This window comes from Thamnophis sirtalis, unplaced genomic scaffold (genome assembly GCF_051295495.1).
Source record: "Thamnophis sirtalis isolate CommonGarterSnake01/CBP01778 unplaced genomic scaffold, rThaSir2_p1.2 scaffold_6, whole genome shotgun sequence".
Classification (NCBI taxonomy): Eukaryota; Metazoa; Chordata; class Lepidosauria; order Squamata; family Natricidae; genus Thamnophis; species Thamnophis sirtalis.
Genome location: NW_028261386.1, coordinates 35809562 through 35837367, shown reverse-complemented (window position 1 = coordinate 35837367; position 27806 = coordinate 35809562). Strand labels below are relative to the sequence as shown.

The following is a 27806-nucleotide window of genomic DNA, read 5'->3' as shown; positions in this document are numbered from 1 at the left end:
TGAACTTTTGATTTATAATTTTGATGATAAAACTGTCAGGGTTCCAAAAACACCCCCAACGAAATCAAAAACATTAGATAATAGGATCTATTAGATAATGGAAAAATAGCCTATTTTGTAACTATAGAGTAAGATAATTTTCTAATCATACTTCTACTTGCTGCAAAGAAAATTGGAAGCCTCTTTCTTTTTTATCTTTTTATACTTTTATCTTTTTCTTCTTTTTCCTTTCTTCCCTTTCTTTACTTCGTATTAATTTTTGTTAGTTTTTATCTTTTTAAATTCTTAATAAAATTTATACAAAAAATATTTCTGATGGTGAAATGATTTATAGTTACGGTCATTGACATCTTATCCCACTTATCCCCAGCCTAGTACTCTGATTAATTTTAAGCTCCCATTTTAAAAGATGACTTGAAAATGTGTTATAATTTTCAAAATCATGGCAGTCCCACATGCTAAACTTTTTTTTCTGTCTATTTTAAACTTACCTTACACTTAGGTTAGATATGGTGGAGGCCTTCATGGAAGATGGAGAACTAAGACAAATTCTTCAAGATGATCTCCTCCGTCGCTTTCCAGACTTCAATCGGATAGGGAAAAAATTTCAGAAGAAAGCTACTCTGCAGGACTGTTACAAAATATATCAGGCAATTAATCAGCTACCTAATGTGATACAGGCACTGGAAAAAAATAATGGTAATTTTTTTTCTTATTTTCTAAATATAGAAATGTTCTAAAGTTTAGAAAAAATTAAAGATTTTACTTCTAAAATTTTTAGAATTAAAATTTAGATATTTAAAAAATAAATATAAAAATCTAACTGTCATAAGCTCAAGAGGCAATCTCTATTCACCACCGTCCAGACCTTCCGCACAGCCCTTAAGATCTGGCTATCCCGGCAGGCCTGGGGATAAGATTTTCATCCGCCCCACCCGAATGCTGAATGAATGTTGTGTTTTATCGTTTTATTTTTATTCACATATTATTTCATGTTCTGTCTTGCACTCCCTTCCCACGAATTGTAAGCCGCCCTGAGTCCCCTCAGGGAAAAGGGCGGCCTATAAATGACAATAAAATCCTAAATCCTAAAAAGCTGCCAAGAGTATTTTTGCAGCTTCCAGGAGAACTGTTTTCCTGCCAGTGTTAGTGATAAACACATGTGTAAAAAACTAAGCATTCTGGTTTGGAATCATCTGACATTTGTATTCCTTGTTTATTTTTCATATAACATGAAAACAATTAGTGTAGGCAAAATGGAAAAAAACGCCAATTCTGATTATTGAATTGACTTGAAATCAGTATTTTGGTATTAGGACTATAGCCTCAATCTCTTAAGTATAGAACAACCAAATAACTGAATCAATAAAAATTTTAAAACGACATCAATGGAAAGAGAAAATGGCAATTAAAATGTCCTAATTGCTGCAGCAATTAGAAATTTTTTAAACTGGGCAATAAACAAAAAAAAAATCTGGCTAGGGTATTTTTTATTCTGAGCACAATTCAAGATTGCTCACTTCACTTCTGAAATAAGAAACACTTGGATAGAACCAAGTTGGCTTACAAATCAGGATTAGCTACACTTTTGTGTCAGTCATGACTTATTATATGAACCTATTTACATATGCACATGACGTTACCTTTATGTCCAGTGAACTTATAATTGCATCTTTCTCAGAGTTGTGTTAAGAATGCCTTTTTCCAAATTATTAAATAGTTTTTCTTCAGTCAGGTTTTCCATATTTTGAATACAAAAAACATTCAGTTTGTGTGATAACTCCTACTATGTGTCTTGGTGTGCTATTCCGAATTGTGGTAATAGAGAGGAAGATGGAGAAATTTAATTTGCTAAATAAAAAAACAGAATTTTAGAATAGTGCCAAAGCAGTTTGGGAGGCTAATCTTTAGAAATATTTGTAACTCAGGATTGATCAAGTGTGAACAAGAAATGATGAATAGAAATAGGAGGGGAAAAAAGAGTAAGATATAAAGTGGTATGTTGGCTTTAGAAGAAAGTGAAGCCAAAATATAACATTCCTTGTTTGATCATAACAGGCATTAGTTATCTTTTGTTAAAAATGTAGTCCTAACACTGTTTGTCTAGAAACCTTTATATAGCACATTGTCTACAAAGAACTAACAATATTTGTTATACTAAAATGGCGTCGAGCAATTTTGAAGGGGTTGATATAGATAGACTCCTGTTCATAGAGGAATAGCCAATGAAGTCCTGACTGATTAAATTATATATGGGGAGCAGATCTAATTTAGTTGTGAAAGTGGAAACATTTGTTGGTGACTAAGTGTATGAGACTTAAACTCTTGGCAGAAGTCCCAAATTTCCAGCTTGTCCATCAAGTAAATGAATAAGCCATCGTGTCAGCAGCTATTCAAAAGCGTCACAGTCGCCATCCCAAATTTCCAGCTTGTCCATCAAGTAAATCAATAAGCCATAGTGTCAGCAGCTATTCAGAAGTGTCACAGTCACCTGCAAATTAACATACACACCCGTCAGAAGTACTAGAACCTACTATTTCGAGAGTTAGACATATGAATGCTATCTAAAGAGTCACTTCTTTGACTTCTGACTGTGCTCAGTGATCTAAGGGATCAGATGTAAACCGGCAAAGTGGTTTTTGGCTGAAGGTAACTGACATTCTGGCTCTGGAAAAATCTTCCCCAAGTGTAACACTATCTAGGTCAGTGATCGCAAACCTTTTTCTTGTGGTGTGCTACAATTGTACACGGGCATGCTATCGCATGCCCACACCAATTCAGTCCTTTCTACCCCCTCCCCGCGCATGCGCGCACGTCCCCTCCCCAGATTCTGGAGACTTTCCTGAAGCCTGGGGTGGGGAAAAACTGACTCTCTGGAGGCCCTCTGGAAGCCAGAAATGAATCATTTCCGAACTTCTAGTTGGCCCATTGGGGCTGTTTTTTGCCCTCTCTAGGCTTCAGGAAAGCCTCTGGAGGCTGGGGAGGGCAAAAAACGCCCCCAACGGGCCAACCAGAAGTTCGGGAACAAACTTCTGGTTGGCCCGTTGGGCCTGTTTTTTGCCTTCCCCAGCCTCGGGGGGCTTTCCTGAATCCTGGAGAGGGCGAAAACAGCCTTCCCCAGCCCTCTGGAAGGCCAAAAATCAGCTGGCCAGCGCACGCATGCACGCTGGAGCTGATGGCTGGTGTGCCAGCAGATATGGCTCCGCGTGCCACCTGTAGCACATGTGCCATAGGTTCGCTATCCCAGATCTAGATGCATAGAGTTCAACTCATAGAATTTCCCCGTCATCATGGTCATTACTGAGAACTCTGGGAGATGAAGTCTGTGCATGTGGACATGATCCAAATATTTATAGTAAGAAAGAGAAACTTTCATGATGAATATTCTATTATGCAAGGGGACTCTGAGTAACTTTTGACTTGATTGTTGTAGGATATTGAAAAGAAAACAGATTATTCAAACTTGATACATTTCAAACAAAGGCTTAATAACATTCAATGTCTATAGGACATGGCAAAATATATTAACTTTGTTCAGGAATAAATCAGAATCTGATGGAAATTCCTGGCTATTAAGTTGAATGAAAACAAATTGGTTTTTAAAAAGCCCATGTACAAGAGCTGTTGCTTTATTATATGAATAGTCCAAGTGCACTAAAGTCTCTAATTTTTTGGACATTTCTCTAGCAGTTTGAACTGAATGATCAGGCTGTTCCCTTTCAGTATAAGAAATGTCAATTTGCATCTGACATCAAATGGCAAATATAAAGATCTGACTGTTCATTAAGTTAACAAAAGGTGAACCTAACTTCTGCAAAAATGACCCATCTGATTTAAATATGCAGTACTGTAGCTGAGAAAATTAAAGGGCATTTTAGTAAAGAGCTTTAATTTGGCAGCATTGAAAATGCCAGATTTGTTATCTATTAAAATCTTTATAACATGCTTGCTTCCTGATTGCTACTACAAATTTGAAGGTGTTTTTAAAAAAGAATAATACCTCAACGAAGCAAACTCCACATTTGGAATTGTAAAACCAGAAATGTATTGGCTTCTAAAAGTAGGGTCTGGAACAAATTTATAGTTGAAAGTAAGTTGAAGGTGTAAGCCAATCAGTCATACTTTCTTCATGGGTCTCTGTTATATTTTATCTTTTTGCTCAGAATTTATCAGAATTCTGTAGCCACTGAATATACTTTGTATATTACTTCTTTACTGATTGGTTTTAAAAGCCTCTCTCCACTAGATTTTATTTTCATAATTTTTCTTTGTTCCTCTGCAAATCTTAGAGTAGTATTCACTTCTAGCCTGTTGTTGCCTCCATCATTTATGTGGTTAATTTTAGGGGATATTAGTAATTGGCAAAATGTGTTTAATCCAGGCAAACAGTACAGATAGTCCTCGACTTATAACAGTTCATTTAGTGACTGTTCAAAGTTACAACAGCACTGAAAAAAGTGACTTATGACTGTTTTTCACACTTACCACTGTTGCAGCATTCCTATGACCATATGATCAAAATTCAGATGCTTGGCAATTGATTCATATTTATGACAGTTGCAGTGTCCCAGGACTTTTTGTGACCTTTTTACACACGAAGTCTATGAGGAAGCCAGATTCGCTTAACAATGGTGTCACTAATTTAAGTAGTGATTCACTTAAGGTCATAAAATGGGGCAAAATTCACTTACGGTAACAAACATTTCACTTAGCAACAAAAATTTTGGGCTGAATTGTGGTTGTAAGTGGAGGATTACCTGTATTTATTTACAGCATTAGAGAAACTCCTAAGATTGAACAGAAACAGAAATTGCTTTACAAAATTGATCAGCCCTACCAGATAGACCAGACCAGAGAATCAAAGAAGCATTTGTTGAGCTGTGTTTTCCAGGACTTAAAGAATGTTTCAGCCCCTTTACCTAGATAATGGTTATTGCCTATTTCTGCGAAGGTTACCTCCCTTTCTTATACAGCTTATGTTGTTTGCATTGAGAGTCAAATGGAAGGACTCAGTGGTGGGATTCAAATAATTTAACCGGTTCTCTGCTTTAATAGGACCCCAAAATCGTTTCTGTACATTTCTATTAGGAAGTCTGATTTGGTAATATAAGCAAGGTAACATAAGCAAGCTTTTTTAGGAGCTAACCTTGAAGACAGGAGAATGCCAGGGAGAGTATGTACTCCATCATGTACTTGATATCCAAATAAATGGTACAGAAGAGCCTTTTGAACCTCTTTGGAGCAGAAGGATTCCTCCCTCCCCATCTTATAGCTATATAGATAATCATGTTACACACACATGTCCAGGAAACCATTAGGAGTCAAATTGAGCTTGCTTGGGCTCATCATTTAATATTTTTCTGACATTGTAAGATTGATAGATTGGCTTCTTGAATGCAACCGTTGGTCTTGCAGGGAATACTATAAATCTAGGAAATATTACTATACTAACTCTCTTTCTGTGGTCTCCGTTACTGCTGTGATAAATAATAGTAAAAGAGAATTTTCCTCTAAGGGCAGAGAAATAAAAATTCTTTCTGACCCAGCTTCTCACCTGAATAGGAGTTATCCCTTCTCTGTTAGACTAGGCAGATCAATATTTTGCAGTAAGTCACGATTTGTACCTGTTCCTTTAACAGCAAGCACATAATTTTTAGTATTGTGTTACATTGTGGGAACAAATTATGAACAAATTAGGTTTTGTTCAGAATTGTAGACTCCTTAAGCAATAATAATTTTAAAAATAATTTGCACTTTTCTACACTTTCTATTCAAGATACAATGAAAGCAGACCAACATATCTACGTGGTATATACACATATACATACATACATACATACATACATACATACATACATACATACATACATACACACACATACACATACACACACACACACACACACACACACACACACACACACACACACACACACACACACATACATACATATATATATATATATATATATATATATATATATATATATGTCATTCCATATTGAGTAGGGTTACATTCTAAATGACTGGATTAAAGAATCTAACTGTTTTCATGTTAGAAATGGATTATTCCGGGTTCCTTAAGAAAAGGAGAAAAATGCTAAGCTGATCAAGACTCTGGGAATCCATGAAAGTGTTAAAATTCTCTCTACTACCAACGATATAGTTAAATGTATAATTCTGTAATTTACTATTTTCCCCCCTTTCAAATGATTTGTTGATTCTTGAAAACTGCCTAGGGTTTCTCTGTAGTTCTTCTGGCACGACTCAAAAGTAGTTTGCCCTTGTCTTATTCCCTGGGCTAAGAGAGAGGGGCTGGCCCAAAGCTATTCAACTGGCTTTAAGCCTGAGGCAAGACTAAAACTCATTGTCTCCTAGTTCTAGCCTGGAGCCTTAACCACTGCACCAAACAGGTTCTTAAATTACTATTTAGTAAGTTACTCTACAGCTGCTAATCTATTTAAACATATCTGATAAATTCAAGTAGGATTGTCAGTCAGTTTATTTATTGGTGATTCTTTTCTATGTGTTTTATCTTTTGACAGGAAACTGCAGTACACTACTGGATGCGATATTCACAAAACCTCTTAAAGAGCTAAATTGTGATTTCTCCAATTTCCAAAACATGATAGATGAAACTTTGGACATGAATACGGTAATCTATGAAAGTAGAATGATTTATGGTCCTATCATATATATTCTATGCCAATTTACAGCACAGAGCACAATTAGTCAGGAAGGAAATTTCAAGAGAAATTGCTATACCAGGAATTGTCAAAGCTCAGATTTCTCTTTCCAGGTGCTAAAAACATACAGTGGGACCTGTTCAGAAGAATCACCCAACTAATTACAGCAACTAGAAGTACTGAAAAATGTGTCCAACCCAAAGTGGACATATTTCCAGTGCTTCTAGTTGTTATATTGATAATTCAGGATGCTTTGGTTATTTGCATTAATAATAAGAATATTGAATAAAAACAATAAGATTTTCAGTAGTAGTTTCCCTATCCATGGGTACATGCATAACTACATTCTCATTTGCAGTTATCTTTTAGGTAAGCAATGTTATGCTTGCCCTCTCCATCATTAGGGAGAATGATGACTGCTCTTACATTCATTTTTTTTCAACCATCGCTACTTACATTTCCCCAAGCTCCTCCATATTCCAGTGGTACTTAGTGATATAGTTGTTTTCCATCATTTCCAGGAAGTTTTCATATTAGCAATAGCGATGGCACTTAGACTTATATACCTCTCCATAGTGCTTTACAGCATTCTCTGAGCAATAATACACATTTACAAATGTCAGCATATTGCCCCCAACAATCTGAGTCATCATTTTACTGACCTTGGAAGGATGGAAGGCTGAGTCAACCTTGAGCCGGTCAGAATCAAACTCCTGGCAGTGGGCAGAGTTAGCCTGCAGTGCTGGTTTCTAACCACTAGGCCACAACGGCTTCCCTTTCTTTTAATAACCACTTTCTATTTATTCAGTTGGGAAGACAACCTATTTTCTTATACCTTTTCATAATTGCTTTCTTTTCCTGAAGTAGTTTTATTTTCACACTTATTTCTTACATTTCTTCAATGTCTATATTTCCCAAGATTTACTCTTGACTGGCAAAAATGGCTTGTTTCATATTCAGAACCTCTTATCACTTTGTATCCTTCACTAATATTCTCTATCTTTCTTCCTAAACATTCAACTTAAATCAGTTCAGTTCTTGGATATGTGTATGCATGAATAGACTTATGCATAAACCATTTATTTAAAACAGCTTTTTCTAAGGAAATACTCAGAAAGGAATTGTTATTTTCATTCATTTTTGCGACTCTAAATGGCCCAGCAGCATTTTCTATAATCTCTTATTTCTACTCATCTATTAATATCATATAGTAAAGCTTTTTTCCCTGGATTGCATGTTACAGTCTTACATATTTTATGGTTATCACCTGGTGGGCCCATAGATTAACGTCTGCTGCCCATCATGGCTTTGATCAATCACAGTTTTCACATCATGCTTTGTAATATAATAAAATTACTAGGCTTAGTCATACCAATGCCACACGCAGCATTGCCTTTTAATAATAATAACAGTACTCTCAGTACTGGCATATTTTGGCCAATATGCGACAAGAATATTTTTTCCCCAAACATAATCACACACTTTTCTGGAAGTTAGGATTTATAATTTAGAAATTACGGTAGAACTCAGTATTGTATCAGTACCAATAAAAAGATTCATGCAGAATAGTGATAGACAGAAAACTGGATCACATTGATAACTCAGAACTATGTATACCAAATGTATTGCAATCCCTGTTGTTCAGATTAATAGTAGTTACATGTTATGGAAAGAGCTTATGTATTTGTGTGTATGTGTTAGCAATGAACATTTTTGCAGAACTCTTTGAATAAGCAATCATTTTTTTCTGGGAAGATCCACTCAAAAAAAAAATGATAAAGAAAAAGTCAGAAAAATTGAGTGTTCTTTGCCTCCACTCTCATCAAATGCTTACATTAGCTTTTTCCAACTTCATGTCTCAAGTATTGGATTTCAACTCCTATCCATAATATTATAAAATGGTATCTTATTCCAGAAATTTAAAGGCTCATATTCAGTCAATTAGAGGATTAAAAATTCCAAAAATGATCTAAAGGATACTTGTTGCCCTTTTCAAAAATGATTCATTAAGATTTTATTGTGTAATGTTGGTAAAATTATAAATAAATTATTATAAATTAGAAATCAGCTCTTGAATTACTTAGTACTCTCTGTTCTTGCTCTTGCAGTTAATGTTCCCTTTTGACCTTCTATTCCTTCCAGCTAAGCTGCTTTTTCTTTAAAATCAAACAACAAAATTGCGATTTGTAAAATGAAACTCCTACACACAGTGATGTGAAATGGTTGAACAAAGCATACATCTAAATAAATAAATAAATAAATAGCGCATTTGTTAATATTTTACATTCATGAACAGTTCACCTGTGGTTACTGGGATAGTAAACTTTCTGGAGTGTAAAAAGCTAGACTCTTGTGATTGGAGATTTTATGGCCTTCAGTTTGACAAGAAAACCTTTATGAATCATTTAATTCTCCTCTGCACAGTGCATGGTGAAGTTACAAGTCACCATAGCAACCAAATTATTAACCTTTGCTGAATAAACTTTTTATGTATAGATTGACGTTTTAGAACCCACCAACATATTACCTTGTGAAAGATATACTATCCTTGTTATATAGAACCCTCTCCCCTTTTTGATCATTTCAAGACTTTTCCTCCTGCCCTCTTTTAAATTCCTGGCAACTGCCTGGATTAGTTCCTCTAGTTTTCTTGACAAGATTTTTTCAGAAATGGTTTGCCATTGTCTCCTTTCTAGTGCTGAGAGAGAGCTAATGGCCCAAGACCATCCATCTGACTTAAGGCAGGACTAGAAGTTTCTAGCTTGATGCCTTAACCACTACACCAAACTGGATCTCCTATAGAATAATTGTTTTGAATTATATTTTACAGGCAGCTTCAAGTATTAGAAGATGGCTATCCAGCTCTCCCCTTGTTCGTTTCTTCTTTAAGCTATTCAGACTCATTCCCTTAACCATTGTTTATAGGATTTAGCCTCCAAGCCTCTCTCTATCTTATTTGCTCTTCTGTACACTCTTTCCAGTTCTTTACTGTGCTACTAGTAGTTTTAAATTCAAGGGAAAAATAGCGATGTAATTAATGCAGTCAGTTTAAAAAAACGTGATAAAGCATAGCCCTATTAGCCATTTGATCTGCTTTGACTGGAGTTCTCCGAAAATGGTACACTGAACGGCAGGGCATTTTTTCCCTTCTGCCGACAAACAGCGGTTTTTGCTGCCAAAGAGCCAGCTTTAGTGGTGTACTCACTAGATTTGAACAGGAGAAACTAGGAATGACCCAAGATGATCCTCGGATGATTGTGGACCTACTGGGGAAGGGGAATCTCGATGGTTGCAATTTTTAGTAGGAGTGACCGGATAGTTGGATCTTCATCTTTTCCTTTCAGCTGTTTGTTCTTTTGAAGTGTACCTCAGTTTTTAACTGCAGTTCTTGAAATTTTCTTTTTGACTTTTATCTTTAACTGTTGATTGAATGCTGATTTATTCTAACCCTTTGCTGGACTTTAATTTGAATTCTTTACTGCTTCATTTCTAACATGAGAACAGTTGCGAATCACTTTCATTTTTACTGTATGGAAGTTGATTGAAACCTCTTGAGTAGTGAAAGTGATCAGATTTAATTTAATTTATGTCAGATTTTCACTACAAAGATTTTTATGCAATTAATTTTTTAAAACTGGTCTTATTTCCTTTAACTTCTGATGGGAATTTCCCTTTATCTCTATTTGTTTTCATTATGTAAAATATCTCAATCCTTTCTGCGATTATTCTGTTACGGTACATCTGTTTCCCCTGTCCAAACTCTTTATGTTTGGTTGTGAAATCTCAACTACAGGAGAGTTTTGTACTGTATTAAAAATGCAAACAATGCAGCAGCTGAATGATAAAAGTCCTTTGAGAAACCTTTGAAAAAAATGTTTTTTAGCTTCGACTGACAACAACTTCTAAAAGCCAGGAACAATTGTACCATTACACATTATATAATGTGTAATAAGCCATTTCTATCATAATCGTAAATACAATCATCATAAATCATAACATATAACACTCAGTGATAGTCATAGGATACTAAATAAGCAACATAAATCATAATAGGGTACTAATAAAAGGAATCAGCATAAATCATAAGATACAAACAACAAAGTTATAATGAAAAGATGAGAAGGATAATAGGTAATACAGCCCTACTAGGTGTTTTGACATCCCAGGGCATAAGACAGTGTTGTGGGAATTAGTTTTTTAGCAGAGTGATAGAATTGGGGGATGGTGGGGTACAACGACTGTATTTGTGTCTGGTTGTTTTGACGTGCAGTGCCCTATAATATCAACCTGAGGGAAGAAGTTGAAACAGTTTATATTCAGGATATGAGGGGTCTTTAGATATTTTCACAGACCTCTTTCTGGCTCCTGCAATATATACAAGTCCTCCATGGAAGGCAGGCTGGTTGCAATTATTTTTTCTGCAGTCCTAACTATCCGTTGAAGTCTGTGTCTGTGTTGTTTGGTAGCTGTGCTAGACGCTTATAGAGGTGCAAATGACAGACTCAGTAATTCCTTTGTAGAACTCTATCAGCATGTTGTGGCCCATCAGCATAGCTGGCAGCAAATTTGGACAGTGAGGAGGTTGGGGAGGAATATGGGCCAGTCCTGGAGTCTGGGGAAGGTTCTGATGAGGCCGCTGTGTCGGAGGCAGAGAGGGGGCCAGAGCCATATGCCAGTTATCAGCTTCAGAGTCAGGCATCAGTGAGGCAGACAAACAGCTGGAGCCTGTTCCCAACGTACGCATGTGCAGAGTTGCCAGACAAAGGGAACAGCTAAAGAACAAGGGGTTGACTTGGGAGTAGGGCCACTGGTGGACGATGAATGGCCCCTCTTAGAGGAAATAAAAGAGGAGCGGAGTTTGCAGGAGACAGTTAGTTTGCTTAATTGGATCATGACTCTCAGAGACTCCTTGCCAAGTTTCTCAGATATCCACCTGGCAGCCAGATAAGGTCTGTGACTGTAAATCCTCCCTTTGTTGGATGTGAATAAGCACAATTCACAGTAAATAAATAAAAGGTTTTTTTGTCAGGGCACTGAGTTTGCTTCATGCTCTTGGGAAGCCTAGGTTAGAAAACAGCAGCTCTGATTCATCTGTGCATCTGTGGTCTCTTCTTCCTCCTTGCTAATCTGAACCTTGCTGGGTAAATATGGTCACTCTGGCAGGATGATCAGACAGACAACTGCACCCTTTCCTATGTATTCAGAGTAGAAGAAAGAGCACTGTACCAGGCTTGTTTTGTATTGACTCTATGTGACTAATAGAAAGGCAAACTGAGTTCTCGTGTTGAAGTTTTGCAAGGATTACCCAGTTGCATTGGAGCCTAAGAATCCTTGTAAGCTATGTATGTTAGCAATAGCCATTCTTTACTATTGATCTTCAACAGCTACGATCTGTGATAGTGTCGTACCTTTGCAGTTAATAGTCACAAAAAGATCTGTAACTTTGTTGTCTGTTTCTTTTAGAGTCATCTGTATTTGTAACCATCAGTGCATTTTATTCATTCATGTAATCATATTTATGTCTACCGATCTTAAGAAAAGTGATTGTAGGTAGTATACAGTCCAGCCATAAAAACAAATTTAAGATAATTCAAATACAGAACATTATATATATATATATGTGTGTGTGTGTGTGTGTGTGTGTGTGTGTGTGTGTGTATGTGTGTATGTATGTATGTATGTATGTATGTATGTATGTATGTATGTATGTATATATATATATATATATATTAATTAAAGGACTAGGACTAGGAGAGAGCATCATATATTTCAAACTCTGGAACTATTTTGTGACAGTGAATTCCATAAATCAAAGTTGGACAATCCATGTTCACACTTCCTGCCTCTTCTTCTAGATAATTCTTTTCATCCATAAGATTTTTTTACGGTTCCACCACAAAACCGCGGTCGACTAAAGCGTGCTCGACGAAACCGCGTACCTGACGTCATCACAGCACGACGAAAAAAGCACACTGTTAGCGGTAAAGCTAAAATTAACGCGTAAACCTAAACCTAACCCCCCCAAACCTAACCCTAAACCTAACCCTAAACCTACCCCTTAACCTAACCCTAACCCTAAACCTAACCCTTAACCTAATGCTAAACCTAACGCTAACCCTTAACGTAACCCTAACCCTAACGCTTTACCTAACCCTAACCCTTAACCTAACCCTAACCCTAACCCTAACCCTTACCTTAACGTGAATCGGCTTGCTTTAAAAGCGCTTTTTAAAGCGCCCTTTTTTATCCGCGGTCGTTGTTGTCGCGCTGCTGATGACGTCAGCGACGCGCTTTAATCGGGCGCGCTTTAGTGGACCGCGGTTTTGTCGTGCCACGTTTTTTTTACAGAGTTTAACTCTTAGTCATTTCTCTTTCCTCTTGTTTCCAACTGGTAAACCATCAGGATTATGCTTTTTAAGACTTGAGTGTTGCTCCTTTAACTGCTGTATTTTCTCTGTGATGCATCACATCTCTTTCCCCATGAGAGAGGCATGGTGGATTTGAAAACTGTCAAGCTGATACACCCACTTCTGTTGTCAAGGAAAGAAATTTGCATTATAGGTAGTTCTAAACTCAAGGACCATTTGTTTCACAACTGTTTGAAGTTACCACAGTGCTGGACAAAATGACTTATGGCCAGTACTTGCACTTAATGACCGTTGCAGGGCAACTGGGATGCATTTATGATGGTTGCAATGTCCCAAGGTCAAGTGTTCAACTTTTGCAAACCTCTGACAAGCAACGTCAATGGGGAAGCCAGATTCATTTAACAACTAACTTAACAACTGTGGCAAGAAAGATAATAAAATGGGGCAAAACTCACTTAACTGTCTTGCATAGCAATGGAAATTTTGTTTTAATTGTGATCGTAAGTCGAGGACTACTTGTAATAATGTTGGGCCTCTTGAGCTTTGGCTAATTGACACAGCTGTTTTAAGCTTTTCCTCATATAATAGATCTCTAGTTGTGTTTACAGGGGTGGATACTAAAAATTAAACTGGCAGGAAGGAGATATATGATAAATCCTGCTTCTTGGTATAGGAATAAGAACATATTGTTCTAAAGGGACAAACTAAATAAGATTTCTCACTCGCTACAGGAAGAAAAAAAAGACATTGTTAGGAGACCCATAAATCACGGTCTTTATAGCTTTACCTCCTTTTCTTCAGCCCCAGCAAGAAACCCATTCACTACTTATGTAACTGTACGTTTATGTAAAAGTATTTGGTATGCTAGAATATAGTCTTTGCTCTTATCAGCTCCCTTGTCAGTATACCAGACATGGACCACAAATAGCCACTTCTAGGCCAGTTATCCTTAGAATGTCAGCCACACACATCCACTCCTCCCTCACTCTCCTTTCTTCTTTACTTCTTCCCTTTGTTTTGTGTACAAATTATCGTCCTGCTATAGTTATAGTCTGACAAGGTCATTCAACTGAAAAATAAACAGTGTGTGCTTTTCCTTCTGTAATGTATCACATTCCTATATCTGCATTGTCTGATATTCCATGCTTAGAGGCAATGTAATTTTTAACAAGAGAACCAGTTTAGCGTAGTGACACAAAGCGAGCTGTGTGACCTTGAGCTACTCATTGTCTCTCAGCCCTAGGAAGAAGGCAATGGCAAACCACTTCGGAAACTCTGCCCCAAAAAACTTCAGAGGCTTATCCAGGTTGTATCAAGAGTCAATACTGACTCAGAGGCAAATATATATATAAATAACAACTTGAACTATTGGGTAGTAGAAATATACTAAAAGAAAAAGATTAGTTTGTGTTCAAATTCTACTTAGAGAGATTTTTGACTTTTGTTGAATGAAATAGTCCTTTTATATTTCAGCACTTTGATAGCTATTTTTCCACATTCTTTCAGATTAATAGCAACTGTCTTCATTGTGTAGCTCTTGCCTTATCTTTCAGTTTTAATAATCAATAGATTATTAGTGCACAATTCCTATGCTTTCTCTGATTTTCTCCACACTAATCACTTGAGGAGTTTCATTAATACTAGTATTAATGAAATAGTATTAATACTAATATTGGTATTGGTATTAGTAGAGCAAATTTGCTCTTGATGTTAAGGCTAGAAAGCAAGTTCATAGGAATAGGAATAGGAATAAGTTTATTTATAGGCCGCCCTTTTCCCTGAGGGGACTCAGGGCGGCTAACAACTTATAGGGAGGGGATACAAACAGTAACATATAACATAACACATAATTAAAAATAAACAACATTCATTCAGCATTCGGGTGGGGGCGAATCAAATCTTTACCCCCAGGCCTGGCGGGATAGCCAGCTCTTGAGGGCTGCGCAGAAGGTCTGAAGGGTGGTGAGGGTACGAATCTCCAGAGGGTCGGAGCTGCTACTGAAAAGGCTCTCCTCCGCGTAGTGGCCAGCCGGCACTGGCTGGCAGATGGCACTCGGAGGAGGCCTAATCTATGAGATCTAATCGGTCTCGAGGAGGTAATTGGCAGGAGGCGGTCTCCCAAGTACTCAGATCCACTACCATGAAGGGCTTTATAGGTGGTAAGAAGCACCTTGAAGCGCACACGGAGATCAACAGGTAGCCAGCGCAGCTCGCGGAGGATAGGTGTTATGTGGGTGAACCGAGGTGCACCCACAATCACTCGCGCGGCCGCATTCTGGACTAGCTGAAGTCGCCGGATGCTCTTCAAGGGCAGCCCCATGTAGAGCACGTTGCAGTATTCCAGCCTAGAGGTCACGAGGGCGCGAGTGACTGTTGTGAGGGCCTCCCGATTCAGGTAGGGTCGCAACTGGCGCACCAGGCGAACCTGGGCAAATGCCCCCCTGGTCACAGCCGACAGGTGGTAATCAAAGGTCAGCTGTGGGTCCAGGAGGACTCCCAAGTTGCGAACCCTGTCTGAGGGGTGTAAAATTTGGCCCCCCAGCCTGAGCGGTGGAACACTAACCAAATTATTGGGAGGGAAACACAACAGCCACTCGGTCTTTTCCGGGTTGAGTACAAGCTTGTTAGCCTGACGGCCTCAAGACCCTGGCTCATCACGTCCACCGCTTCATTGAGTTGGCACGGGGCGGACAGATACAGCTGCGTATCGTCCGCATATTGATGGTATCTTATCCCGTGCCTCCGAATGATCTCGCCCAGCGGTTTCATGTAGATGTTAAATAGTACGGGGGACAGGACCGACCCCTGCGGCACCCCATATGTTAGGGGCCTTGTGGTCGATCTCTGTCCCCCAACCAACACCGACTGCGACCTGTCCGAGAGGTAGGAGGAGAACCACTGCAAAACAGTGCCTCCCACCCCCACCTCCCGCAGTCGTCGCAGAAGGATACCATGGTCGATGGTATCGAAAGCCGCCGAGAGGTCAAGAAGAACCAAGATGGAGGCGTGGCCTCCATCCCTGGCTCTCCAGAGATCATCGGTCAATGCGATCAAAGCGGTTTCTGTGCTGTAACCAGGTCTGAAGCCGGACTGGAAGGGGTCCAGGTAATCGGCTTCCTCCAAGGACCGCTGAAGCTGGTAGGCCACCACCTTCTCAACAACCTTCCCAATAAAGGGGAGGTTGGAGACTGGACGATAGTTGTTAAGTACGGCTGGATCCAAAGATGGTTTCTTCAGGAGGGGTCTCACCACCGCCGTTTTAAGTGCGGCGGGGAAGTGCCCCTCCCGAAGCGAGGCGGTAATAACCGCTTGGATTCAGCCCCGTGTCACCTCCCTGCTGTTAGCAACCAGCCAGGAGGGACACGGGTCCAGTACACAGGTGGAGGCACTCACAGCCCTCATGGCCTTGTCCACGTCCCCGGGGGTAACATCCTGAAACTCAACCCAGCGATAGTCTACCAGGTCGTCCACTCGTGCCTCGGCTGGATCTGCAAAGGTGGAGTCCAAATCCGACCGAAACCGAGCAACTTTGTCCGCCAAGAACTGGGCATAGTCTTCAGCCCTACCCTGCAAGGGGTCCCCCGTATCCCTCTTATTTAAGAGGGAACGGGTCATCCTAAACAGGGCGGCTGGATGGGACTCGGCGGACGCAACCAAGGAGGCAATATATGTTCTTTTTGTTGCCCTAAGTGCCCTGATGTATTCCTTGGTGCAAGTTGTTAAAAGTGCTCGGTTCGATTCGGATTTATCGGACCTCCACAGGTGCTCTAGGCGTCTCCTTCGGCGTTTCCTCTCCCGGAGCTCCTCGGTAAACCAAGGAGGCCTCCGGGATCCACCACCTCGGAGTGGCCGTAGTGGCGCAATCCGGTCCAGGGACTCCGATGCTGCCGAGTGCCAGGCAGCAACCAGAGTCTCTACCGGATTGTGGGCGAGAGTATCAGGAATAACCCCAAGCTCCGTCTGGAACCTCAAGGGGTCCATAAGTCACCTGGGACGGAACCACTTGGTCGGTTCCTCCTCCCTACAGTGGGGGTTTGGTCTCCGGAAGTCAAGCCGTAGTAGGCAGTGGTCTGACCATGACAGGGGTATGATCTCATTACCCCTCAGACCAAGATCACAAGTCCACTGCTCCGAGAGGAATACGAGGTCGAGCGTGTGACCCGCTGAGTGGGTTGGGCCCCGAATTACCTGGGTCAAGCCCATGGCTGTCATGGAAGCCATGAACTCCCGCGCCCCATCAGAGTGTTCACCGAGCGTAGGCAAATTGAAGTCCCCCAGGACCATAAGCCTGGGGAACTCAACTGCCAGCTCGGCTACCGACTCGAGGAGCGAGGGGAGTTCAAGTTCCACTTTACCCATGAAAGCCAGTTAGATGACGTTGGACGTGAGGAAAATAGGAGGAGGAAGGTGTGTTGGATATGTTCACCATCTTGACTTATTTGTGAAAATAATAAAGGATAGATAGATAGATAGATAGATAGATAGATAGATAGATAGATAGACAGACAGACAGACAGACAGACAGACAGACAGACAGACAGACAATCAATTAGGTCTGACCCCTAAACAATACTACCAGTTGTATCCTCAGCATGTGATGTTTTTGTGCATTATGCCAACCATTGACCCCTGCCCTGGATTCTTTGTTCAGTTTCCTCACAGTTGCTATGTTCACGTAAGACAACAAATGGCCACTTGTCACTGATCAGAGTGGTCTTTCTGCACCATAGCAGGGCTGCTCATGAAATCCTTATAGGATCTCTTTAAAAACCAGGCCTGCCTTACTCAATCAGGACAGCTTGGGGTGATTTCAGTTGTTATTTTCTGCTACTACTTTTTTTGGCAAGCCAAAAAGAAAGGAAATGTAGTTATCTTTGTGTTAATTGTCAAACATACAAGCATGTTAAGCCCAGTATCTGACAGGCATGCCACTTGGAAAGGCCCGGGTCTTCTGAGGCATGTTAAAACTCCACAAGATATAAATTGGCAAAACAGATGTTGCAATTATTATCTAGATATGTGATGGCAAAACTATGGCACGTGTGCCCGAAGTGGCATGCAGAGCCATGTCGCCTGGCACGTGCAGCGTTGCCTGTTCCTCTTCTGGGTTTCTGGTGCGCATGTGCACACAATGATCAGCTGGCTTTTATGCATGCATTCGTGTTCCGGAAACCAACAGTTCATTTTTTGGCATGCCCATCCCCCCTGGGTAGCTCTTCTTCCTGATCACAGCCCAAATGAGTGTGCATGCGCTTTGCGCGCCCACACAAAGTGCTCCTTTTTTGGCACTCAGGCATGGGCGCTCCCTTTTCGGCACTTGGTGCTGAAATTGTTCACCATCACTAATCCAGATGTTCTGCATCCAGAATATCTTCAACCACACAACTTAGATTGGATGTGGGTTCTTTTCTTCCTTTCCACAGAGCTCACTGCTACTCCTAGGGAAGTTAAAAAGCAAATAAAGCCTTGAATAAACATTCCCCCCTCCCTCCATCCCTCCCTCTCATTATTTAATCTCAAAGTCTGGGGATTCGGTTCCACCACAAAAGCCCGTAGGACAAAATCGCGCTCGACAAAAGCGCGCTGTGACGTCATCACAGCGCGACAAAAAAGATCGAAAAATGTAAAAATAAAGCGAAAACCTTACCCTAAGCCCCCCAAACCTAACCCTAAACCTAACCCTAAACCTAACTCTTAACCTAACCCTAAACCTAACCCTAAACCTAACCGTTAAAGTAACGAAAAACCTAACGCTAACCCTTATCCTAACCCTAACGCTAACGCTAACGCTCTAAAGCTAACCCTAACCCTTAACCTAACCCTAACCCTAACCCTAACCCTTACCTTTATGTGAATCGGCTTGCTTTAATTTAATTTTTATTAATTTTTATTTGAATTTTTCGATCTTTTTCGTCGCGCTGTGATGACGTCAAAGGCGCGATTTTGTTGATCGCGCTTTTGCCGTCCGCGCTTTTGACGGGTCACGGGGGATTCTTGCTCAGGCCACTTTGTTTTTTAAAAGATAGAAGGAGATTGGTCTATAAATAATTGTGAATGCATTCTTAGATTGTCCCCATTACAGGGATATGTTAGCAAATAATGGAGTTTATACATGAGTTTCTATTTATCATAGGACTCCCTCAGACCTGAAGCATTAGTGTTGTTGCTATGATAAGAAGAACAATGATTTATAAATAAAATTTGAATTTCTATTGAGGACAGGCATATTCAATTGCTGATACAGCATTGTGATTGAAAGACTTTAGATTTGATTTAGATTTATTCCATTTGTGTGCAGGGACAGGAATTCCTGAGGAATTGTAGAACTCCATTATAATTTTAACAAATTGCATTCTAAATTTCTTTTGAACTATTCAGCTTCAGTTTGTTGTTTTGATTTATGCATGGAAGAAATAATGGCTTTTTCCTGTGAACAGATTCCTAGGTGTTTCCAGATAAGCGCTTTTATTGTGCAGAATCCTTGCCTTCTTCCATGTAATGAGAAGAGGATCCAGTCGTTGCTTTCCATTCCAAATCCCTGCTTTTTATATATATATATATTTTAAAGTATTTAGTCCTCTATTAAAGAAGGAAAATGGGATATGAATATAGTACCTTTGGAGTGATAGCAATAGAATCTTTTAGAAGAAGGAAAGTTGAACAGATTTCCTTGAGTTATAATGGTGTTCTTTCCTGGATGAAATAAGGTACACTGTAGCACAATAATCTCACCTGCCACTGTGTTGATTTTCTATGAATAAAGAATTCATGAAGGGAGATTCCAGCACATGCTAGTTGTACAGTTGAACAAATCATTTTTACTGAAAGGTATGATTAGCCCTTTGGCTGCAAAATTAAATGATTTTTGTGATTATTTTTCCAAACTCTTGATTAATGAAAGTCTTACTCACTATATCTTATTTGTTAACTGCGTTTGTAATAAGAATGCAAATTTTGTGAAATTTGTTTCCTAGGTGGAAAGTCATGAATACCTTGTCAAACCTTCCATTGACCCCAATCTTGCTGAATTGAGAAAAAGAATGGATAAGCTGGAAGAAAAAATGCAGGGCGTCTTGAAAATTGCAGCCAAGGAATTAAGTATGTTGGAGGGTGGAAATTATTTTACCAAGAAGTACTTTTAAGTTTGTTGAGTTTTTTCTTTCTCCTTTCAAGTCACCATCAATAGTGACTTGCTTAAGACAGCTTCACAGTCTAAAATGAAGTGCCACATGTCAGCCTTCTCTAGCCTAGGGATTTCTGTGAGTTGTAACCCAAAACATCTGGAGGCACCAGGTTAGATAAAGTTGTAGCATATTGCTCTTTTAATCCCTTCTTGGAAACTTATTAGAGTTTCCCTTGAATAAGAAATAAGCTTTCCCACTGCTACTAATATTTACTTTGAACTTCAATCACTTTCTAGGTTCTGCTAGCACCCTGTTTTTATTCACTATACGCATTCAGAGTCTTCAATGAATACATACCATGTTATGCGTATCTTTAGGGGTCCTTGATGTGGAAAAGATACTCTGAAGGAAGAATTCTGGAAAATTATTTCAGTATTCAAGGATGCCCAGTCAATGATTTTATAGCTCTCCCCCCCCCCCCCCATCTCCCTCCCATTAGTTGCTTGTCATTTCACTTCTACTGAAAATGTTAAAAACTGCAAAAGCTGTGGAGTCAGAGGCACCATACATCTGAACTGCATCTTTCCTTAGGCTTTCTGTAGATGGGGGATCCACCTAATGCAACTTTGACTGCTAAATTGATATGCCATAGTGGTAATTATTACATAAAAATAAATAAGCTGTAGAAAATAGGTATTGCCATTTGTAATCGTAATTTTGAAATGAAGGTAAGATTACCCTGTTGACAGATGAATTATAATTTTCTTTGATAATGCTGTCCAAAGCAATTTAATACATGGTCTTATTTAAACACCTATATTTTTATTTGTCTCAGCAAATGGCAGCATCTACTTGTCTGAATTTGAAACTAAAGAAAATTGGCCCTAAATTATTACAACTATGGGAAGTTGAAAAACATCCCACAAGAAGCCTGTGACAAACTACTTCTGTACTCTTCCCCCCCCCCCCCCAATCATTGTAGTTAAGATCCATTCTGGGTTAACTTTATTCTTAACTTAACTTTACCTTGCCTTTACCAAGTTGCAATATAGATTGAGGCATTTTTAAAACTGAAACTCTCATACTTCTTGATTGTAGACTATGGCTTAAGGGCTTTCTGAAACAAAATAATTAATAAGAGCCTGGTTCTTTTACCACTGTTTTAGGTAATGTGATGATGTTACAAATTAGATATATCTCTATTGTTGGGCGATCCATTAATGAAAATTTCTCAGATGCTTTTATCTGGTCAGCTTGATGATATGACTTTCTCCAAGTCCTATGATTGCTCAGTTGACTTTTCAGTAAGGGACCTGGTACAATGTTAAGCGGCAAAACCAAGGAAAAAAATTGATGACAGAGTGAAGATAATGAAGGTGTGATTTGTGTGCTTTTATGGTGCCATAATCAGTCATATATGCTATTTCCTCTTCCCCCCCCCCCCAAAAGGTTTGGAAGCTAGCAAGAGTATCAAATTAGAATGCAATGCACAGTTTGGACATTTTTTCAGAATTACCTACAGAGAAGAAAAGGTTCTGCGGAATAATGTGAAATATAAGATCTTGGAAACCCAGAAAAATGGGGTGAAATTCTCTAACAGGTAAAGTCAACATCACAAGTCAGTTCTGTTCCTGCTTTTAGCCCTGAACTGACTCTTTAAGTATGCTACTTAGAAAATGATGGCATTCCTGGGGAAACGGGAATATTACAATGTGAAATGTTGCAAACATTTCTGCCTTTTTTATTTATGTCCAGTGCATTGAAAGAGATTAATGAAGACTATGTGAAGAACAGAAAAGAATATGAAGAAATGCAAGATGCTGTAGTTAAAGAAATAATCAACGTTGCATCAGGTAAGACTATAGCTTGCTTCTGAAATTGCTATGTATGTTAAGAGAATAAATACTTCAATAGAAAGGGCAAACCAGATTAAATTATTGAGCAGATCAATAGAACTTCCAAAACATTTTGACTTGAAAGAACAAGCAGGATATAATTATCTGTTTGGAAATTTTTAAAAGTGCCATGGGAAGTATCCATTTGTACATTTTTTTTCTAAATTCTATCATGAGGATTTATTGATTCTTTAATATACTTTCTCAAACAGAATTTCATTTGGTTCATCATTTGATATAATAAACATAATACCAGTTCTAAAGGAAAAATGGTGTTGAATAAACAGAAAGTATATAGAAACTTCACACAACTAATTTCTGCTAAAACATATCGTCATTCTCACTTAGTCTTCATTCCCATCAAATTGTATCCACACTCCTTTTAAACAAAAATTGATGGATGGACGATAAATAGATAAGATAGATAGCTTTAAATTTGTTATGGGTGCTCATTCCACTAGACTGGTTGGTTTACCAAAATTTAATAGATAATTTAAAGTGTTAAAAACATAAAGCAATAGAAGAAAACCTGGTCTAAAAACAACCACAACAATGAAAACTGAACAGGGTCTTGACAAATATGAACCTCAGACCTGGGAGCAGAGCCAGGTTTTAAGGGCTTTCTGGAATCCCAAGAAAATGTCTGCTGTCGGTTTCAGTGATGTCCCATTTTGTCATGGAAATTGTAGTAGATGATCTTGTTTAGTATAGAATATACATGTATATCTACTATAGTGTATTGTGTATTTGTGTATCATAGCATAGTAGATTATCTTGTTTCAAGAAAGGGAATGCAGGAACTCTGAATTTCTGTCTCTTTTAAAGTCACAACTTTTGCAAAATGGGATTTTAGCTTTAACAGGAATTAACATTTGTGAGTTTTAAATACTAACTTTGCCAATTTAAAAACAAACTTGTATCATGCTTGTCATTTACACCATTTGAATTTTGGCAAATATTCTTGACTACCTATATCTTGCCCTGGTATAAACAAATGATAAACCAAAGTAGCTTTTTTGATCACTTCTTGCAGGTAGAGCAGAAAAAGCTTTTCCCCGGGTGATAGGGAAGTAATAAATAGGAAACATAAGCATGGATAAGATTATGATACAGGCAAATGGACTAGCTTGTAGCTTTCTGTTGCATAAGCTCTTCCAGATTGCATGAGAGCTCATGACTAGTGGCTGCCTAAACATTTGGTACATAATGTTCCTAGCAATAAGCAATACTTTACATTCATTGATGTAAATCACTAATGGCAAACCTTTTAGATACCGAGTGCCCAAATTGCACATGTGTGCCCAAACTGAAAAATGTGTGTGCGCACGCAAATGTGTGCATGCACAGACCTTCACGTATGTGCACATGCGCAGCAGAGACCCAAAGACCAGCTGGCTGGGGGGGGGAGGTATCCCAACACCGATAGTGCGGCAAGAGGTAAGACCTTTTTCTTTTGTGAGCTTCTGTTTCGTTGTTTGCAGGGAAACAGAAGCTAACAAAAAAAACCCCACTACGGAGATCTGACCTGGGGTGACGGTGCACGTGCCCGCAGAGAGGGCTCTGCGTGCCATAGCTTCGCCATCACGGGTCTAAATAGTAATTTCTGATTCTAGACATTGAATATATGTCAGAATAGGCTTGTGGGGATTTAACAAAATAGATTAAATCTACAATCCACCTTCAATTCAAATGCTTTGAATAAGGTAAGATATTTTTATGCTGTATTTTTCCATGTCTCTAAATGTACTGGATAGTATAAACTTCTAGGGATTTTTCTTTCTCTAAAAAAGATTTAAGGTTCATTTACACCGTCTTTAGCCTCTTTGCTTTCATTCACAATAGAGTGAAATAAAACATAATTAGATGCCATGAGGCCCATTTATCAATTTGTCCACTAAATGCTGGAAGCCTTCAAATAACTGTGTCTCTAATTTATTGATGTACAGATAGTCCTTGACTTATGAATATTAATTCAGTGACTGTTGAAAAGTACGATGGTGCTGAATGTTCCTCAGAGTTACAGCTGTCCCAGAACCTCCATGGTAATGTGATTGTGATTTGTGTGCTTGGCAGCCCATTTACACTTAGGACCTCTTGCCAAGCATCTTGCAATCACTTGATTACCATTTGCAACCTTCCCTGCTAGCTTCCCCAAAAAGTCAGTGGAGAAGCAGAAGGAAGGTCACAAGGGTATGTCTCCACCCGCATATCCTCCCCAGCTCTTCTGTGCTCTTGCTGGCCACTTGTGCACCCCAGCATATCCTCCCCAACTCACATGGCACACTTTCCCTGACTCAGTGGCACCTCTCCTGCCCCCATCTTTCCTCCCCCACCTGGCTGCAGCTACTTGCCTGCTAGACAGCTTAGGATGTTGCAACTTCCTATTGACTTCTCCGCTGATTTTGATTGTGGGAAGTCAGCAGGAAGTTGTCTCTTCTAATGACTGTGGGATTCATGATGATAACTAGGACTGCAGAGATTGCCATCGCTTTCGGATGCAATTATACTTTATGAGTGCATCACTGTTTTGTTTTGATTGCAAGTCCAGGACCATCTGCATTAACAAATGTAGCTGCTTATTTGCTGAATACAGATGTTCAGAGCAGGTTCCATTAAAAGGAAATAAAGAAATGATACTTCTTTTAAAATCAAAGCACCTAATTATAAAAATTATAGATGGAATATTTGGTCCTTTCTTGCTTAGGTTGCTGCATTTTGAATTTGATAGAACACTTATTATTTAGCATATCATACCAAATGTGGCTAAATTATAGAAAGCATTTTACCTTGACTTGCTCAAAGCAAAAGTCAGTGGTGTACGTAACCATGTTTGTAACTCTATGTGATTGGTAGAACAGTTCTGCTAATCAGCATGGGATTCATCAATATCTGATTGCAAAAATTAGAGCAAACACTATTACTTTGTATTGTTTTATGTAATTAAATAGTAATATTTTATCCTTATAATTGGATTAATTTTCATTGTTTCTCTAGTATGGTTAGCTGACAAAAGCACCCATGTTGTGGATGATTACAGTGGTATCTTTACTGCCTTCATTCATTCCTAGTCTTTAGTGATTAAAACCAGTGGATCTCTGACTTTGATATGGGCTGTGGGAAGGGGAAAAGCCAACTAATCCCCTCTGTTCTGTTACTGTCTGAATATGGTTGAATCTAAGTATAGCAAGAATCTGCTTTTGCTCATATCGAAATCTGTTTATCAAATATTTTTTTTCTTATCCAGAAAAAGAAAACTGTACAAAACACAAAAAATGAATAATAAAAAACTACATGGTTCATTAGTGTGTCTTCTGTGAACTATATAGTATATCAGTATACAGAACTATACAGTATATCACAGAAGTGAGTACGCCCCTCACATTTTGTAAATATTTAAGTATATCTTGCCAGCAGTTTAGACATTAATGGCAGTTTGTTGCATTATTTTGAGGGGACAGCACATTTACACTGTTATACAAGCTGTATACTCACTACTTTACATTGTAGCCAAGTGTAATTTCTTCAATATTATCACATGAAAAGATATCCTTAAATATTTACAAAATGTGAGGATGTGTTCTCACTTTGTGATATACTGTATGTATTTGGCATTCTTGTTTTTTTACATAACTATCAAGTTTCATTTTCTGCTTAAATGATAATATCCAAAGTGCGCTTACAAACACTAAAAAAATAGTTCTCAACAATTTTGAAAGTAAAATGAAACAAAAATTGATTGTGTGTCATCAGGTCAGTCGATTCTTGGCAGATAGATACATACAGGTAGCCCTCAACAACCAATTGCTTAGCAACCGTTTGAAGTTATGACAGACAACTCAAAAGGTATTTACAACTCAGTACTAAAGTCCCAATAATCCCCCCCACCCCCCAATCCAGTCATACAACTGCATTTTGGGTGCTCAGCCACCGGCTTGCAATTATGGTTGTTTGTAGCATCCGTAATCACGTGACAATATGTATAACCTTTTCTCCCGAAAATTGGTCTTTACTTCTGATTTTCAATGAAAACAGGCTATAACAAACAATAGCTTCACTTAATGACCATAATGTACCAGGTCTTCACTTGTTGCTTAACAAGAACTGTCAGATGAATCCCATTGGGAAGACCATTCCATTGTATTGATATTTTCACACAGAGCCCAAGCTGCATGCTTTTATCTGAGAGGGAAGGTAGAAGAGACTTCTTCAAAATACTCAGGTTTGACATGTCACTGGAAGAAGCATGGTGCCCTTGCAGTTAGCTTGAGAGTATGTTGTCTGCAACTTCCTCTTTGAGAAAATGAACTGAAATATTCTGTATTAGCTGCTGCTTATGAGTATTCTCCAAAGACAAGCCTATGTAAACCAGACTCTATATATATATATAGTATTTGTGCTGATAAATAAATAAAGGGAGACTAGTATAGATATATTTCAAGCTATTTAGCTCTCATCAGCTAGCCATACCCTTACTGGGATTAGAACCTGTGCTGTATTACATCTTAGGCAAATGTGTTAACCACTAAGCCACAAGGTCCTTCTCCTTTATCAGCTGAGCCAGGGAAATAGGTATATATATATATATATGTATGTATGTATGTATGTATGTATGTGTGTATATGTGTATATGTATGTATGTATATGTGTGTATATATATATATGTATGTATATATATATATGTATGTGTGTATATACATTTATTTATTTATTTATTTATTTATTTATTTATTTAGTTAGTTAGTTAGTTAGTTAGTTAGTTAGTTAGTTAGTTAGTTAGTGTCACAACCCCTGGTATGCCCCAAGGTTCAAATCCCAGTAAGGGTATTGCTAGCTGATGAGAGCTAAATAGCTTGAAATAGATCTATACTAGTCTCCCTTTATTTATTTATCAGCACAAATATAACATGTATGTATGTATGTATGTATGTATGTATGTATGTATGTATGTATATGAAGTGATGACTGAATGAAGGCCTTACTTGGAAGGAGATCTAAGCCCTCAAAAATACATATGGCATGGAAACAGCTTCGTTATTCCTTCACGTAGTAAGAAGATCCAGCTTTGTTTTAATTATAGTTTGAGGAGGCTGGTAGCTTTTATAAGTCTATTCACAGGCCTGGCCCACAACTTTTTGTATTTCAGAAAATGAAAATGCAGTGCCACCAGTACCATACTTTTCCCCTCTGTTGGCTTGTTAATCCTTTAATTTGCTATTCCTCAACAAACTCATAGTTACATTCAAACATACCCTTAGGCAATCCGCTACAATCCAGATATAACAACAAAACCTACTGCTTGTGACATGCTGTTTTTCAGGCTCATTTAAGGCAGCATGAATTTGGCTAAAGCTTCTCAGACCCTTGAAACAACATAGATAGAAACTAAATATGGTAACTCAAGAACTGACTTTACTGAGAGATATGAGTCTAATGTAGAAGTTGTATCTCATCTTCATTCAAACCTTTTCCCTTTTGTGTAATGGACTTTCTGTCTTCCATTTTTCTTTCTCAGTTCTAAGTGCCAGGGTTGTCCGTTGGCATCCTTTATATCCTGCTCTGAGAGTTTCTTACATTAATGGGCTTTTGATACCTGTTGACAGCATTAGTATATTAGACACTGTTGGATATGAAGGACTAATTGAATCATCTGGATTCAGCAGCCTAAGCCCCATTGGTTGCTGGAACTTAGCTTTGACTGAGTTTGAATCTAACATCTGAAGGATTTTAAAACTG

General features: G+C 38.6%; 1 protein-coding gene across 1 annotated transcript in view; it reads left to right on the top strand.

The window, feature by feature from the left end:
• MSH2 (mutS homolog 2) overlaps positions 1-27806 on the top strand; it is an 83451-nt gene that overhangs the window by 44198 nt on the left and 11447 nt on the right. Inside the window, exons 7-11 of the mRNA XM_087717577.1 lie at positions 503-699; positions 6546-6655; positions 20029-20152; positions 21628-21778; positions 21934-22031. Coding sequence (XP_087573703.1) covers positions 503-699; positions 6546-6655; positions 20029-20152; positions 21628-21778; positions 21934-22031 — 680 coding nt within the window. The remainder of the gene's footprint in view (positions 1-502; positions 700-6545; positions 6656-20028; positions 20153-21627; positions 21779-21933; positions 22032-27806) is intronic.